We start from the raw sequence: 15,411 nt of genomic DNA, 5'->3' as shown, positions 1-15,411 counted from the left end.
AAAAAAAAAAAAAAAAAAAAAAAAAAAAAAAAAAAAAAGAAATGTGTCCCTGGAGCTGTGCAGAGGCCCTGAGAAAAGAGTACTGAGAAACTGGAAGACAAGAGTAAGAGACTCATCACTGTATATCCTTCTGTTCTATTGGACTTTTGACACACGTTAATGTAGTTACTTACTCACAAATAATTAAAATAAAAAATTGTAAACTGCCTTAATTACTTGCAAATATCCAATCCTTCCTATTTCTTATTTTAAGTTACTAAATTCCACTTTTCTTCCCCAACAAAACTACCTTCAGAAAGTTGCCTTAGCTTTTCCATTTTTGCATTTTCAATGATATATCAACATACCCACGAATCACTGACTTCATAAGTTATTTTTATTGTAAGACCCTTGAGAATCCACAGGATCAACACTTAGCTTGGTAGTTATCTACAGGGTGTCTTATGATACTGATCAACTATTTTACGTTTGCCTGGCATACACAGAGTCCCAAATAGTCAAGGGATCACCATGCTTTATACCATCAGAATTCAGTAGATATTCAACAAATTCTTGAACAATTTGACATCAAATCCATAAAAATACTGACACTCTTTTACCTATCCTGGCAATATATCTTAATTTACCAAATCGAAAACATTAGGTATAGGGATTTCCCTGGTGGCACAGGGGTTAAGAATCCACCTGCCAATGCAAGGGACACAGGTTCAAGCCCTGGTCCGGGAAGATCCCACATGCCGCGGAGCAACTAAGCCTGTGCACCACAACTACTGAAGCCCGCGTGCCTAGAGCCCATTCTCTGCAACAAGAGAAGCCACCGCAATGAGAAACCCGCGCACTGCAAGGAAGAGTAGCCCCCGCTCGCCACAACTAGAGAAAGCCCACACGCAGCAACGAAGATCCAAAGTAGCCAAAAAGAAATATTAATTAATTAATTAATTTTTTTAAAAATTAGGTATACAATAAGGTCACATGAAATAACCTAATTACTGAAAAAGGTAAAGTGTATCCAGTCAATAAATTATGTACTTATTAAAAATGCTGAATATGAACATAAAACAACACTAAAAAATGCTTATGATAATGTAAGCACAAGTGGGAAAAAACAAGGGCACAAAACTATATTAGGATTACGATTATGTTTTTAAAAAGACTATCAAACATAAGAGTGCACTACAGAAAATTATTTTATTTATATGCAGTTCAAAAACAGGCAAAACTAATTAATCTATGATGTTAGAAGGATAGTAATTACTCTTGAAATGAGGAGAGGTAGTAACTTATCAGGATAATTGAGGGGAGTTTCTGGGATGCTAGTTGTTTCTTGACTTGTGTGTTATTACCAATGTGTTCACTTTGTGAAAATCCATCAAACTGCACATTTAGGAGTTGTGCTCTTATGCACAGTATACTTCATTTAGGTTTTAAAAGTTGTATCTAAAACAAAAGATAAAAATAAAACCTACTCCAATGCTAATTATATTAGGACAACAGCATTACATAACTTTTATTTCCTCAATTTTAAAGATTTTCTGAAATACATTTAGGCTGCCTTAAATCCTTTCTAGAATAATAAAGCATAAGTGCTTTCTATGTGCCAGACCTTGTTCAAAGTACTTTATACACATTAGATCATCTAATCCTCAGAAAATCATCAAATCCTCATAACAACCCTAAGACGTAGGTGTGTTATTACTGTCATTTCAAAAGGGAAGAAACTGCCACACAGAGGTGGAATAACACCCAATATAACACAGCTCCTAAGTGGTAGAGCCTTAACATGAACCAAGGTCATCCGGCTCCCAAGCTCATGCTGAGACATTATCCATAGCACCTCTCTAATAAAATTTTACTTTTTCACAGTGGAGGAAAAAATAATAATAATTAAGAAAATAAGTTATTTAATCAATCTAAATCATTACTACTCTATTACTTTATTAGCTTTCTGTGCAGTTAGATGCTAAAATATAGGTGCAAAATTGCATGTTACAATAAGTGGTATAATCATATGGAGTGACTGGAAGTTACTCAGAGCTTACAAAAGTATATACTAGTAATATACCTCTCTTCTATTCTGTTCTTGTCCATGAGAGGCTGCTTAATCCATTGGTTAACCAGTCTTTGTCCTTGAGGGGTTTTGCATTTATTCAGCAATGCAGCCAGAGACTGAGAGCCAGTAGTATCTTCAACGGAACCCTAGTGAACAAAAAATAAAATAGAAAAATGGCACGCTCATTAGTGAAAACTTTACTATGCCATGAATAATGATTTGGTTAAGTGTTAAGAACACTTAACACTGGGAATTCCCTGGCAGTCCAGTGGTTAGGACTCTGTGCCCACACTGCCGAGGGCCTGGGTTTGATCCTTGGTCGGAGAACTAAAATCCCACAAGCCACGCAGCCAAAAAAAATTTAAAAATAACCAACCCCTACACTCCCCAAACTTGTAAAACAAACAAAACACACTTAACATTCTTCAAATATTAAACAGAAATGTACACAAAGGTTCCTCATCCAAAAATCAAACTTTCAAACTGTTAATCTGATTTTCTGCTATATATTTTTCCCCAAACCAAAACCACAAAATTACTGCAGTTCTAGACATAAAACTTCTTAGAATGTCATTTTTAAAAACTGCTATTAATACACAAAATTATTCATAAAACCAGGACAAATACTATTTATATAGCTTGCAATTAGAAAAATACAGTAATTCAAAACTATCTCTTTTAAGTATAACATTTTTAAATATTTAAGCTCCTTAGTAAGAGTCTTTTTATAGAGAGAGAGAGAGAGAGAGAGAGAGAGAGAGAGAAACATTTTTAACCACTCAATATTTTTAACCTATGTATTTTTTTCTTACCTGGAAAAGGTTAAGGGCTCTGACTGCTGCAATATCCAATTTCATGTACTGGCTGAAGTCAAAAGTAGCCAGTTCAAACTGTCCAAAGTTTGAATCATCTGATAAGAGTTCTAGAAACTTGATTACTGCACACAATGAAGAAACTGCAACCTAAGATTAAGAATTTAAAATAAAAGATGACTATCACTAGAATTCCAGAGATTTTTTAAAAAAACAAATGGCAAGATGAAAATAAATTTCAAACACTATCATTTTCCCTGTTCTTTCCCAATCCGAAGCAAGAAAATCAGACAAAGTTTAAATAAACCTAAGATTAAAAAATGATTTTCAGAAAGTGAAAATTTACTGTAACAGCAACATTATTTATAATAGCCAAAAGTAGAAATTATGCAAATGTCCACCAAGAGTAAAATGGATACAGCCTGGCATGTTCACATTGTGGAATACTACACACACAACAAATATAAGCACAAACAATCCACAACAACATGTGACAATATAGATAAATCTCACAAACACGATACTGAACAAAAGAAATCAAACACAAGAGCATGAACTGTATGAGTCCATTTATATAAACTACAAAAATAGACCAAACTAATCCATACTGTCAGAGGTAAGAAGCAGGGTTACCCCTGGTGGAGGTAACAACTGGAAGAAAACAAAAAGGGTCTTTACGATCCTGATACTATTCTGTTTCATGGGTGCTGGTCATGTGGGTACTTATAATTTATGAAAATTTAGTTATACACTTATGATATATGCACTTTCCTATATGTGTATTTAAATAAAATGTTTAAATAAACTGCCTATATTACTACTACATAAAATAAAGAAGCTAAGGACATCAAACTGATAGCCCAATGACAAGTTCTACTTATACTCGATACCAGATTCATTGTGAATGTGCATATATTTCCTAATTGATAACACAGTCATCTATCTGCCTCTGCCAAACTCTAACAAATATATAAGGTTGTCACAAGAATCTCCTGCTACGTCACCACAAGGCACAGATGATAACACCTTTTAGTAGCCCTAAAAGCTTCTTCCATTTTCAATGCTGAAGTAAGTTTCTCTAATACAGATCTGCCTTGATTTATGATGGGGTTACATCCCAATAAACGCATCATAAATGTAAAATGCATTTAATACACCTAACCTACTGAACATTGTAGCTTAGCCTCACCTACCTTAAATGTGCTCAGAGCATTACATTAGCCTATAGTTGGGCAAAATCATCTAACACAAAGCCTATTTTATAATAAAGTTGAATAACTCAAAATTTATTGAATTTTGTGCTGAAAGTGAAAAACAGAATGGTTCTATGGGGACAGCATGGTTGTAAGTGTATCGGCCATTTAACCCTTGTGATTGCATGGCTGACTGGGAGCTGCTACACGCTGCCCTGCCCAGCATCACGAGAGAATTGCACTGAGTATTGTTAGCCCAGGAAAAGGTCAAAATGTGAAGTATAGTTTCTTCTGAATGCATATCACTTTCGCACCACTGTAAAGTAAAAAAAAATTGTTAAGTTCAACCATCATTAAGTCAGGGAACGTCTATACTGGGATTATTGCTCATACACAACTGCTTCTGATTCTGTCACACAAGAAAAGTAAAACAGGTAAACTTAGTTTATAAGGATCAAACTATTATGTGATAAGCAATCACTGCAAAATCATGATAGTAATAAGTCTGTTTATTGTAGTTTGAAATCAATTTTCAAAATTATAAGCTAGAGCTTGCTCTTATTTAAATATACAATTCTTCATTTTACTTATCAGTGATCCACAAATAACCTGTCACGAGTTCCTAATATTTTACCATAAAAATACATCCCTCAAACCATACGTGCCTCAAAGATTTGAAAAACTGAAGATAAATTTCAACCACTGAAAAATCCCATAAAAAGTTACATTGTTTGCATATTCATTTCTACACTGAACATACATAACCAGTGCCAATTTTTGAATTGTTTAAATGTAACATTTATTATGCAATTATTATGCACTGTATATACTTTCACCCTTATTACTTCCTAATCTCCACAACGATCCTTTAAGACAGATAATGAAACTGAAGTTATTTATTAGTTAGTTATTTATTAAAAACCCCACAGACTTTGATAGGTCTTTTTCCCCCTAAACAACTAAGCTACCTCACCTACTTAGGTGACAGTAATCAGGCTCTTTCAGGTGAAACCAATAAAACAATAAACTCTTCCTTACCCCAAGGATATATATTGTGTAAATATAATGAAATTATATTTAAGGTTATGTTTAAATTTTTCTAGTCAGTCCTTGAGTTTTTCACAAGCTTCTTCATAGATTAAAATAAGCTTAAATATCAGTGATCCAGTTTAGGCTTTGAGATACAGATGACAGAAGCAGCCTTCTAAAAAGTCACTATTTAATGGTAAATTCACATTTGTAATCCACACACCTGATTCTCCATTTCTGGCAACACAGCACTATTCACCTGTTCTCCCTTTTTGCCTTTCAACAACCGGTTGAGGTCCTGATAAATATCTTTTGTGGAAAAGTCAGCTCTTTTTCTTTCTGTGATCAGAATTCCTCCTCTCTGAATAACCTATTTTACAAGAAATATTTTAAATTACTAGGAGAAAAGGAACAAGAAAAGCAATAAGGTATGCTGTATCACTGACAAATATAAAGTGACAACAGCTTAACAAATTATTAAGCCACAATAAATTTTTATACAACATGCAAGAAGACATTGGTAATATATGTATTAACATGTATTTTTAAAATCTGTAAATGAAATTTAAAATTAGGCTCACATAAAGCTTTCAAAAAATAGTCTCAATAGTAAAAACTCTTAACAGAATAATACTTGTAGAAAGTTGCCTAAATACTATTTATGCTAAAAATGCCCATCACAGATATGCTAACTCTCAAGTAGTTCTTATTGTATTTGAGGCTCATGAGAAGAAAAGAATCCTTGGGGGGAATACAACATCCCTTAAATATCTAAATAATAAACCATATATCTATACAAATAGCAAAATCGAACTTTGTTAAAATAAAAGAATCAGTAAAATAATAAGAGGCTAGGGCTTCCCTGGTGGCACAATGGTTAAGAATCCACCTGCCAATGCAGGGGACATGGGTTCGAGCCCTGGTCCGGGAGGATCCCACATGCCGCGAAGCAATAAGCCCGTGAGCCACAACTGCTGCGCTTGCGCTCTGGAGCCTGCAAGCCACAACTACTGAGGCTGCATACCACGACTACCGAAGCCTGTGTGCCTAGAGCCCGTGCTTCACAGCAAGAGAAGCCACCGTGATGAGAAGCCAGCACACCGCAACGAAGACCCAACGCAGTCAAAAATTAATTAAAATAATAATAATAATAGGCTAAAGTTCCACTTGAGCTATTAAAAATTAATCCTGAAGAACTAAAACTTATTTGATATATCCAGGCTAAATACAGTCATAGTTTTTTTTTCTTTAATGGCCCTAAATCACCTCTTCCCCACCCTGCACCCCCCAACTGTGAAAGCACTCCTTTTATCAATTGTGATCTCTTTAAAATGGCACTGAGTTACTCTTTTGGGAGGCGGAGGGGGGATGATCTGAGGTTGTTGTGATTAGATTTAAAAGGTTTTGCCTTTAAAATTGTTTTTCCTTCAGTAAAACAGTATTATGTTAATTTAGAGCCATTCCTAGCCTTGGATTCTCCTCTATCTCTACACTCCATTTCCTTACCTGCCTCAGTTTTCCCATGTCTCCAGCAGTCTCTCCTCCTGGTAAAACACATTCCTTTGGTCCAATCTGAATCAGGAGAGCCTCCAGATTGGAGAATTGATCATTATCAGGAAACTCACACAGTCCTAGCTTCCTCTGTATGGAGTCAACGTACCCAACTCCAACCTGTCTTTGGCCATCAACTGTAGACATTTTAACACCCACAACACCAATGGAAGCTGACATATCGTTGTTACCAAAGAGGATGTCTTCAAACTGAGAAAGATTACCTGGAGAAGCCTAAGCAAAAATAAACAAAAATTTTAAGAAACTGTTGAATGTACTTTAAAACTTTACTAACCAACAGAAATTACCCAACCTAGATGAATTTTATTAATGAAACGTTTTCTTACCAAAAAAAATTACTTATAACCATATAGTCCAATTAATATTACATTTTCTGTAAAGTATCCTCTCTACTTTTCCAACTAATTTCAGAACACTTGGGCACATCTAAAAATAACAGTATCAAAAGCGATTTTCAGTTTGAAATTTGGGATCTAAGTTTACACTCACTCACACAATCATTGAGGTACCCAAAGTGATAACCCTCTCAATGGTATGCCTAAATTTCTACACTCTGCCAAACTACCTATTGGTTGCACATATCAGAATTTTCACTGAGTAGTTATACCACATAGAAAAACAGTATTATTAGCTTAAATATTAACCTGGGATAGACATCGCTCTATATCAATGTATTTATTTGTAAAATGCAAAGATTCTTCTAGATCAATGATTTCCAAATAAAGGGTCTTTGACCAATTTTTTTTTTTTTTTGGCTGTGCCGGGTCTTAGTTGCAGCACACGGGATCTTTGTTGCCACATGCAGGATCTTTGTTGCGGCATACAGGATCTTTAGTTGAGGCATGCGGGATCTTTAGTTGTGGCAGGCGGGATCTAGTTACCTGACCAGGGATCGAACCCGGGCCCCCTGCATTGAGAGTGCAGTGTCTTAACCACTGGACCACCAGAGAAGTTCCTGACCTATTTTCAAAATTTCAAAAAGATTAGAAATCTCTTTAAGACTGTACAAGGTAAGTAAAGGGTAAAGTTTCTTTGCTTTTGGCTCCACCTGTGTCAAGCTGGTGGGTAACAGTACTCCAACATGATCAGAAGCTAACAGGTTGCTGTTAACGTGAGGCATTTCTGGGGCAACTGATGGACCATGTATGAAACATGAGATAGTCAGAAATAGTCCAAATGAGCACAGTGACAAGCCAAATTTAAGCAACCAGTAGCCATCAATAGTTCTCAAATGTCTTTAGCATCATAATCATGATAATCATTTATCTTTTCTCAATATGGTTCTGAATATCCTGTAACTATGTATGGATTATTGATTAAAATCTGGATCAAAAATGAAATGGAGGAAGTTCCCTGGCGGTCTAGCAGTCAAGACTTTGCACTTCCACTGCAGGGGGCTTGGGTTCAATCCCTGCAACCAAAAAAAAAGAAAAAGAAATGGAAAGCTAATATTACCTGATACTCAAATTTAAAAAGCACTGATTCACAAATGTGAACATCATATTTTCACATACATGCTTTGGATTTACACGCACAGGTTATGCACACCTTAAAAAAACTCTCAAAAGTGAACTAGTAGCTAGCGTATCACGTAAGATCCCACAAGCCGCACAGCAAGGCCAAAAATTAAATTTAAAAAGAAAGTCAATTATAGAGGTCAACTATCCTAAATATCACTAATACTTTACAATAGAATCAATAAGCTAAAAATTAAAAGATAAATCAGTTTTAGCAGTTTTAGATCTGAACTTCTTAAATATCAGGATGAAGATACTATCTTTTAACCTGATAAAGATATATATTTGAAAAAAAAAATATATATATATATATTTGAAGATTTTTTTCCCCCTGATCTAAAAGGTAGTGGTTAAAAGCAATGCATCTCAAAGGATTCTGATGACACAAAGGAGTGAGGTGTGATGGGCTGATAATCCAGTTAATCAGCTGAACTCATGATCCCACATTTTGGTGTTGTTAATAACTGAGCTCTGTGAAGAACGAGATAGAAAAACATCACTTTGCGGTACCCTCAATTTTCTATTAAAATCTTTCAAAATGTAGGATAAAACTATAAGTCCCACTTTTCTTAGTAAAGTAGCAATGAAAATTCCGAGGAAATTCCATAATAAAGAATAAATGCTCTCAGGTATAATCTTCAGTAAACGTCAACATTTACAAAGGTGGGGGGTGGTGACAGCAGGCAATATAGAAGGAATACTGAAGAATATTCTATTTGGGGCAGTACCAACATCAAATGTTGAAATGTTGTATTAAACCTCACAAAAAAAACTTTCACAGGCCTTTCAGGTCAGAAAACATCTTAAAAACCTTCTAATTTTACTGTTTATAAAGAAACAAATACAGGAGAAGGCTGGGAAATTTGCCAAGGTCATGCAGAGGGACAGAGGAGAAATGAGATCAGCCAAATACAAGCCGAGAACACTGTCCCGCCTTACCACACATTTATTCCCTTTCAAGGATAAATCTCACCTCCCCAACATTTTAACCATTATCCAATATTTATGTGAAGGTATTGTGTGTAAACAAACAGAAACATGATTTTACAGGCTAAAAATAAAGATAGTCCTTAAATAAAACAAAATAGTACCCCCATCTCCATGAAGACATTAGAAGCACGCCAATAAGCCCTTCTAGGCACACCTAGGAATATGATCAGCATTAAACAAAGTTCCACACTTCTAAAAAAAGTTACAGTCTAATGAAAGAGAAAGGAATATACAAATATCCAAACACATTACAAACGTAATTTGTATTTGGGATATGTAAATTTGCATGATATTACTTTAAAAACAGTAAAATCAAATCTTCTTTAATGCTGGTATTCAACTTTATGTAAAGGCTATTTATTATTTAGGTTTTAGGGACAGTGACAAAGCTCAGAATATTCATACTCATAATAAGGATTTACTGAATTTCTGAATTGCTATTAAACTGCGATTTTAAAAACCACATGCTAAAGAATATTAAAGTTTCTCACAGCATTTTACTATCACAACCTGGCTAAAATATTAAACCAACACAGAATTCTCTCATGTTTTTATTTTGTCTACTCTTAAAAACACAACTAAATTTAAAAGGAAGATAATTACCTTAAATGCCAAATACCAATCATTCTCCTTGGAGGCCTTATTTCCAGCTCTATTCTTATAAACTTCAACTCTGTACTGACGAACTAGAAGAAGATCTTTTACAAAAGACTCAAAATTCATTTTACTAAGCACAACACTCTCCAGAGTCTTTGCTCCTAAAGAAAAATATTAAAAATACATGTTACGGATTTGAGGATTTGAAGTCATAAGTGTTGAAGACCTAACACAATGCCTCCCCCCAAGCTATGTTGTTTTCCCAGTAATTCATTCACTCAATAAACTATTTATCAAGCACCTATTACATATCCTAGAGACTTTAGTAGATGAAGGGTATAAAATGGTGGATAGACATAACCCCCTGCACCTGTGGAGCCTACACATCAAAATTAAAAATTGAGAAGACACAAAGACAAAAGAATGAGTCAATATACATACAGCTAATCCTACTTGTCCTTTTTTATCATTTGTTTTTCACAAGTTTGAATAAAACTCTTATGTAATAACTACAATAGTATTTGTACAGGATTTTTTTCAAAAGGTCCATAAAAATAAATTAGTTATTATTCATTATAAAATGTTCTAGGTAACACAGTTCAAAACTTGAAGGTTCAGGGACTTCCTGGAGGCCCAGTGGTTGGGACTTGGCCTTCCAATGCAGGGGGTGTGGGTTCGATCCCTGGTCAGGGAGGTGGGATCCCACATGGCTTGCGGCCAAAAAGCCAAAACACGGAACAGAAACAACATTGTAACAAATTCAATAAAGACTTTAGGGCTTCCCTGGTGGCGCAGTGGTTGAGAGTCCGCCTGCCGATGCAGGGAACACGGGTTCGTGCCCGGGTCCGGGAAGATCCCACATGCAGCAGAGCAGCTGGGCCCGTGAGCCATGGCCTCTGAGCCTGCGCGTCCGGAGCCTGTGCTCCGCAACGGGAGAGGTCACAACAGTGAGAGGCCCGTGTACCGCAAAAAAACAAAAAAAGACTTTAAAAATCGTCCACATCAAAAAAAAAAGAAAAAAAACGAAGGCTCAGAAAGGTACATCAAAAAGAAGACTTGCATTTCACCACTGTCCCCTACACATCCCGTTCACCACCCAAGTGTTATCCACTTTATAGAATATATTTCCAAACATAGTCTAGGCACACACAAGCAAATATAAGGCATTGCTTTTTTCCTTTTACGTAAATAATTGCACACTATACACACTGTACTGTATCTTTTTTTTTAACTTTGATATAGTATTTTGGAAATTGTTCCATCAGTACATAATCAGCTTCTTTCTGTCTACAGCTGCAAACGTTCCAATGAACCTAAGGAACTTCTATAATTTCGCCTCTTCCCGATGGACCTATGGGTTGTTTCCAATCTTTGTTATTACAACAGTGTTGCGTGAATAACCTTGTATGTGCTTCACTCTCCAAACATTTGAGTGTATCTGTGAGATAAAGTCCTAAAACTGGATTTTATCAAAGGATGATATGTGTGATTTTTATAAATATTGCAGACCATGCCCCTTGGTTGGCTGTACCAATTAACACTACCATCCGTAAAGTATGTGTGCATCTACTTCCCCTATCCAGTCAACTGAGTTTTTGAACTTCCTGGCCTTCATCTTACATCACTGGTTCTCAACGGGGAAGATCTTGCTCCCTTAGGGAACAACTGTCAATGCCTGGGGGGCATTTAGGTTGTTACAACTGCAGAAAGGGAATAATAACAGAAGCTAGTAGGAAGAGGCAGGGATGTTCTTAAATGTGCACAGGATAGCCCCTCACAGTAACTAATTCTTCGGTCCAAAATATCAATAGTGCCAAGGCTAAAAAATTGTCTTAGATGGAATATAGTGTCTCACCTTAGTTTTGATTTGTAAATAACAATTTCTTTACAAAATAAATAAAATCACCCACATCATCAAATGGAATTAAAGTCCAATTTTCATATAATACAGGTAATACAAATTATTCACTTAAAGGTAATTCAGATTATACTTGTAGATTATTCTGACAATTCTGGATCTTATGAAAGATTTAATCTAAATTTAACAATAGATCATATCAAGTACAAATATCAAATACAAATAAGCATAAAGATTAATTAAATGACATAATACAATTGTTTTGTACAGCAAAACGCAGCTGATACTTTCGATATCAGTTCACCAGTTATAAGTAGTGGACAAGAATCCCTGCTGCCTGTGTGCCACAACTACTGAGCCTGCACTCTAGAGCCCACGCGCCGCAACTATTGAGCCCATGTGCTGCAACTACTGCAGCCTGCACGCCTAGAGCCCATGCTCCACAAGATAAGCCACCACAATGAGAAGCCCATGCACCACAACAAAGAGTAGGCCCCGCTCGCTGCAACGAGAGAAAGTCCACGCACAGCAACAAAGACCCAACGCAGCCAAAAATTAAAATAAATAAAATAAATTTATATTAAAAAAAAGATTATCCTCCGAAGACACTATTTCTCTCAAAGGGCTGTTTGTGACACACTGGATGTTCCTGGTGAAGAGCTTGGCTGTATGCTTTAAGTCTGAAACCTGGGAAGTAAGACTGAAGGGGAACTGGAAGAGAAAGCTACCCAGCCTCCACGTGGCGCAGAATTAAAAGCTCAGGTTGATACAAGATTCTCCTCTTCAAGAATAATTTGGGGCCCCCATCTTCATTCAGCTGATAATGTGTCTGCTTACATGTGGGCACTGTGCCATGTGCTGGGATTCTAAGGCAGAGACTGGTTAAGACAGAGTTGCTGCCCTCTGCGAGCTTTCAGTATATTGGCATAGAGTAAAATAAATGCTGTGTCTAAGGTAAGGAGAAGGTCCTAGGGCAAGGAACACGTGAGAGGGGCAGCTAACCAGGCAGCCTTAAGATGGGAGTTAAGAAAGGCTTCCAAGAGGAGATGCTTCTAAGCTGAGTTCTGACAGCAAAAGAGGCAAAAGATAAGGAACTTCCTTTTTTAGGGACTCAGATTCCTTATCTATAAATTGAAGCTAGGTACTAACCCACCTCACAGGGCTTTATTATAATAATGTTTTGATAGTTGCTGAAAAGAGAAAAGTAGCTAAAAGGATATGAATAAGCCTAAATGCCAAAAGAAGGAACCAAAGAGAGAAGAAATGATCAACAGAAAAGCCATCTGTGAGAAGAGGAGAGGGGATCCAGACCACAGCAAAAGGCTCATCTCTTCACTGGCACAACAGGGAAGGAGAGAATGGGTACAGACGACATTAAAAGTATTGGTTCAAGAAACAGCCCAAATGTCCATCAACTAACGAATGGATGAAACAAAATATTGTAGATCCATACAATGGAATATTTGGCAATAAAAAGAAATGAAGTACTGATAACACAGATGAACCTTGAAAATGTTAAGTGAAAGAAATCAGTCACAAAATTCCAATGTTATAAGCAAATCTAGAGAGAGAAAGCAGATTAGCCGTTGCCTGGGTTTGGGAGGACTCAGAGGAAACGGAAAGTTCCTGCTAATGGCTACAGGGTTTCTCAAGACTCAAGTGAACTTTAACCTCTCTTGTAATGCCGCTTCTGATGGCTCCAGTCTCTGGCAATCCTGCCTCTGCCTCTTTGGCAACTTGTTATGGAGCGTCCTCCATAGGTCTTCAACTGGAATTGGAAATTACTTCTGCCTTGCTCTCCACTAGGGGGCGCTCTGTGAAGGTGGGGATACTGCCTTTTGATCTATGTACTCCCGGTGTCCATAACCCTGCCCGACAAGGCAGCACTCAATAAATGTCTATCTAAGGAATGAAACACCTTTTGTCAGTAACCTTCCATCTGCATATGGCAGAGGCAGGACTAAAACCCACAACTCCTTACTCCTCCTATTATGTTCATTCCTAGGAGCCAGGGATAAAAGAGATTTAACATAAAACTCGATGTTCAGAGCCAGGGATAAAATAGATTAACATAAAACTAGATGTTCAGAACATCTAACTACAAGAGGGTGAGAAGTTTGTAGCTTTCCAGGGAGAGATGATGCTAGAGAGATGGGGATGGGTAACCGAGGGCAATGAATGCCTAGCTGAGGCACAGACATACGTGACTAGCTCAAGGCCACACAGCTGGTAAGTGGAGGGGCTGCGACTTGAAGCCAGGCAATCTGGCTCCAGTTCGAGGTCCTGACCACTTGGCAATACTGCCTATTAACAGTAGACACTATAGGTCCCTGCCCTGAACAGCGATATAAATGACGCTCGCTAAACAGGCAAAATCACGCTGGTGACATAAATCGGTCTCCCTAACCCCCTTCTATTCTAAATCTCAATCCTGGACTGGCGTTTGTGATAAAGAGGTTTGGCGGCGTTTGTGATGATATCCACAGCGCCAAGGCTGGAGCGAGAAGCAGACACCCACGCGGACTGCAGCAAAATTAAATAGAACAATGTGTTAAAACGCCTCGCACGAAGCCTGGCACGTAGCGATCGCTATTAGGTCTGATCCGGGGCAGCTCCGGAGGGACAGACTCAGGGCGGAGGCAGGGCGGAGGCAGGGCAGGGGGTGGGTGGCGCCCCACTCGGCCAGGCAGGGGCCGGAGCACGCGCAGTGGCCCCACGAGGCACCAGCGTCCCCGCCCCCGTGTCTCCCTGCCCGACACCCTCCCACTTCCTGAGAGAAGCCAACTCCGCGGGGTCCTCCCCTGAGCCCGCGCCATCCCCGCCCTCACCTGCCGGCCCCATGTACTTGAGCACCCCCTGGGTCTTGAACACCTCCCGGGCGGCCAGCAGCGCGTCCTCCCGGTGCGCCGTGTAGAAGTCGCCCCGGTCGAAGAGGCGCACCGTGGTGGTCGGCTTCTCCGGCATGCCCTGGAAGAAGCGGACGAAGCCGACCTCGGCCGCGCTCTCCAGCTGCAGCGTCTCCTTCGGCTGCACCGCCATCTCGGAACCTCTCCGCCGCCTGCCTGATGGAACTGCGCGACCCCGCACCCACCAAGCTGTTTCCCGCCTCCCCTCCCTCGCGCCCCGTGAGGCGTCCGGCCTCTGAGGAGACACCCAATCAGCATCCAGCGCTGCGTTTCGGTGGGTGGGAGTGTGCCACGACAGCCAATCATAATCGGACGCGGCCCAGCTTCCCGCGCACGCTTGTGACTCTGTCTATTGCGCATGCTTGAGCTTAGGTCGGAGGCCGCCGCGGCAGACCCCAGTCCTTGAAAGAATTCGGCTCTCCGGGTTTTCTCGGCTGCCCTGGTGTGGGTCCCAGGTGTATGGTTAGCTAGTTTAGGAGACCAGGTGGAAAGCTCTGGCAGGTTTTGAGTTTGTTATGTACCCGGAAGCAAGAGAGTGAAATCAGAAAGAAACTTGAAAACAAGGAAAAACTAGCCTTCCTCCCTATCACAGTATTTTTTTAACCTGTGCCCCTCTCTCTCCAACTGCCCCAGTTTTCGTTTTTAAGCAAACTGCCTGCATCAAGGTTACACGTTTCTTCTCCACAGCCTCCGTCCTGGCCAAATTCTCGTATTGTCCACTCCTTGATTGATTGATTCATTCAAAAACAGAAGGCCTGCTATGCGCCAGACTTCTAGGATCTGAGGATCACTAGTAAAGAAGAGAAAAACCGGGCTTCCCTGGTGGTGCAGCTGTTGAGAGTCCGCCTGCCGATGCAGGGGACGCGGGTTCGTGCCCCGGTCTGGGA

General features: G+C 38.9%; 1 protein-coding gene and 1 non-coding gene across 4 annotated transcripts in view; both read right to left on the bottom strand.

Annotated features, from left to right (window-relative positions):
- MSH2 (mutS homolog 2) overlaps positions 1-14,774 on the bottom strand; it is a 97,587-nt gene extending 82,813 nt beyond the window's left edge. The window contains exons 1-7 of one of the 3 annotated variants that reach the window (XM_007459978.1): positions 14,674-14,774; positions 14,447-14,489; positions 9,767-9,921; positions 6,591-6,869; positions 5,308-5,454; positions 2,863-3,012; positions 2,063-2,196 (exon numbers count right to left, since the gene is read on the bottom strand). In XM_007459978.1, the coding sequence (XP_007460040.1) occupies positions 2,063-2,196; positions 2,863-3,012; positions 5,308-5,454; positions 6,591-6,869; positions 9,767-9,921; positions 14,447-14,459 (878 nt within the window). In that variant the 5' untranslated portion in view covers positions 14,460-14,489; positions 14,674-14,774. Of the gene's footprint in view, positions 1-2,062; positions 2,197-2,862; positions 3,013-5,307; positions 5,455-6,590; positions 6,870-9,766; positions 9,922-14,446 lie in introns of all 3 variants that reach the window. The other 2 variants (XM_007459976.1, XM_007459977.1) reach the window with 2 other exon arrangements.
- Positions 7,534-7,606, bottom strand: TRNAE-CUC (transfer RNA glutamic acid (anticodon CUC)). The gene has a single exon. It is a non-coding gene; the product is annotated as a tRNA-Glu (tRNA).
- Positions 14,775-15,411: the final 637 nt, after the last annotated feature.

This window comes from Lipotes vexillifer, unplaced genomic scaffold (genome assembly GCF_000442215.2).
Source record: "Lipotes vexillifer unplaced genomic scaffold, Lipotes_vexillifer_v1.1 scaffold666, whole genome shotgun sequence".
In the NCBI taxonomy this organism is placed as follows: domain Eukaryota; kingdom Metazoa; phylum Chordata; class Mammalia; order Artiodactyla; family Lipotidae; genus Lipotes; species Lipotes vexillifer.
Note: the sequence above shows the minus strand (reverse complement) of the source record. Positions and strands in the feature narration are given on the sequence as shown.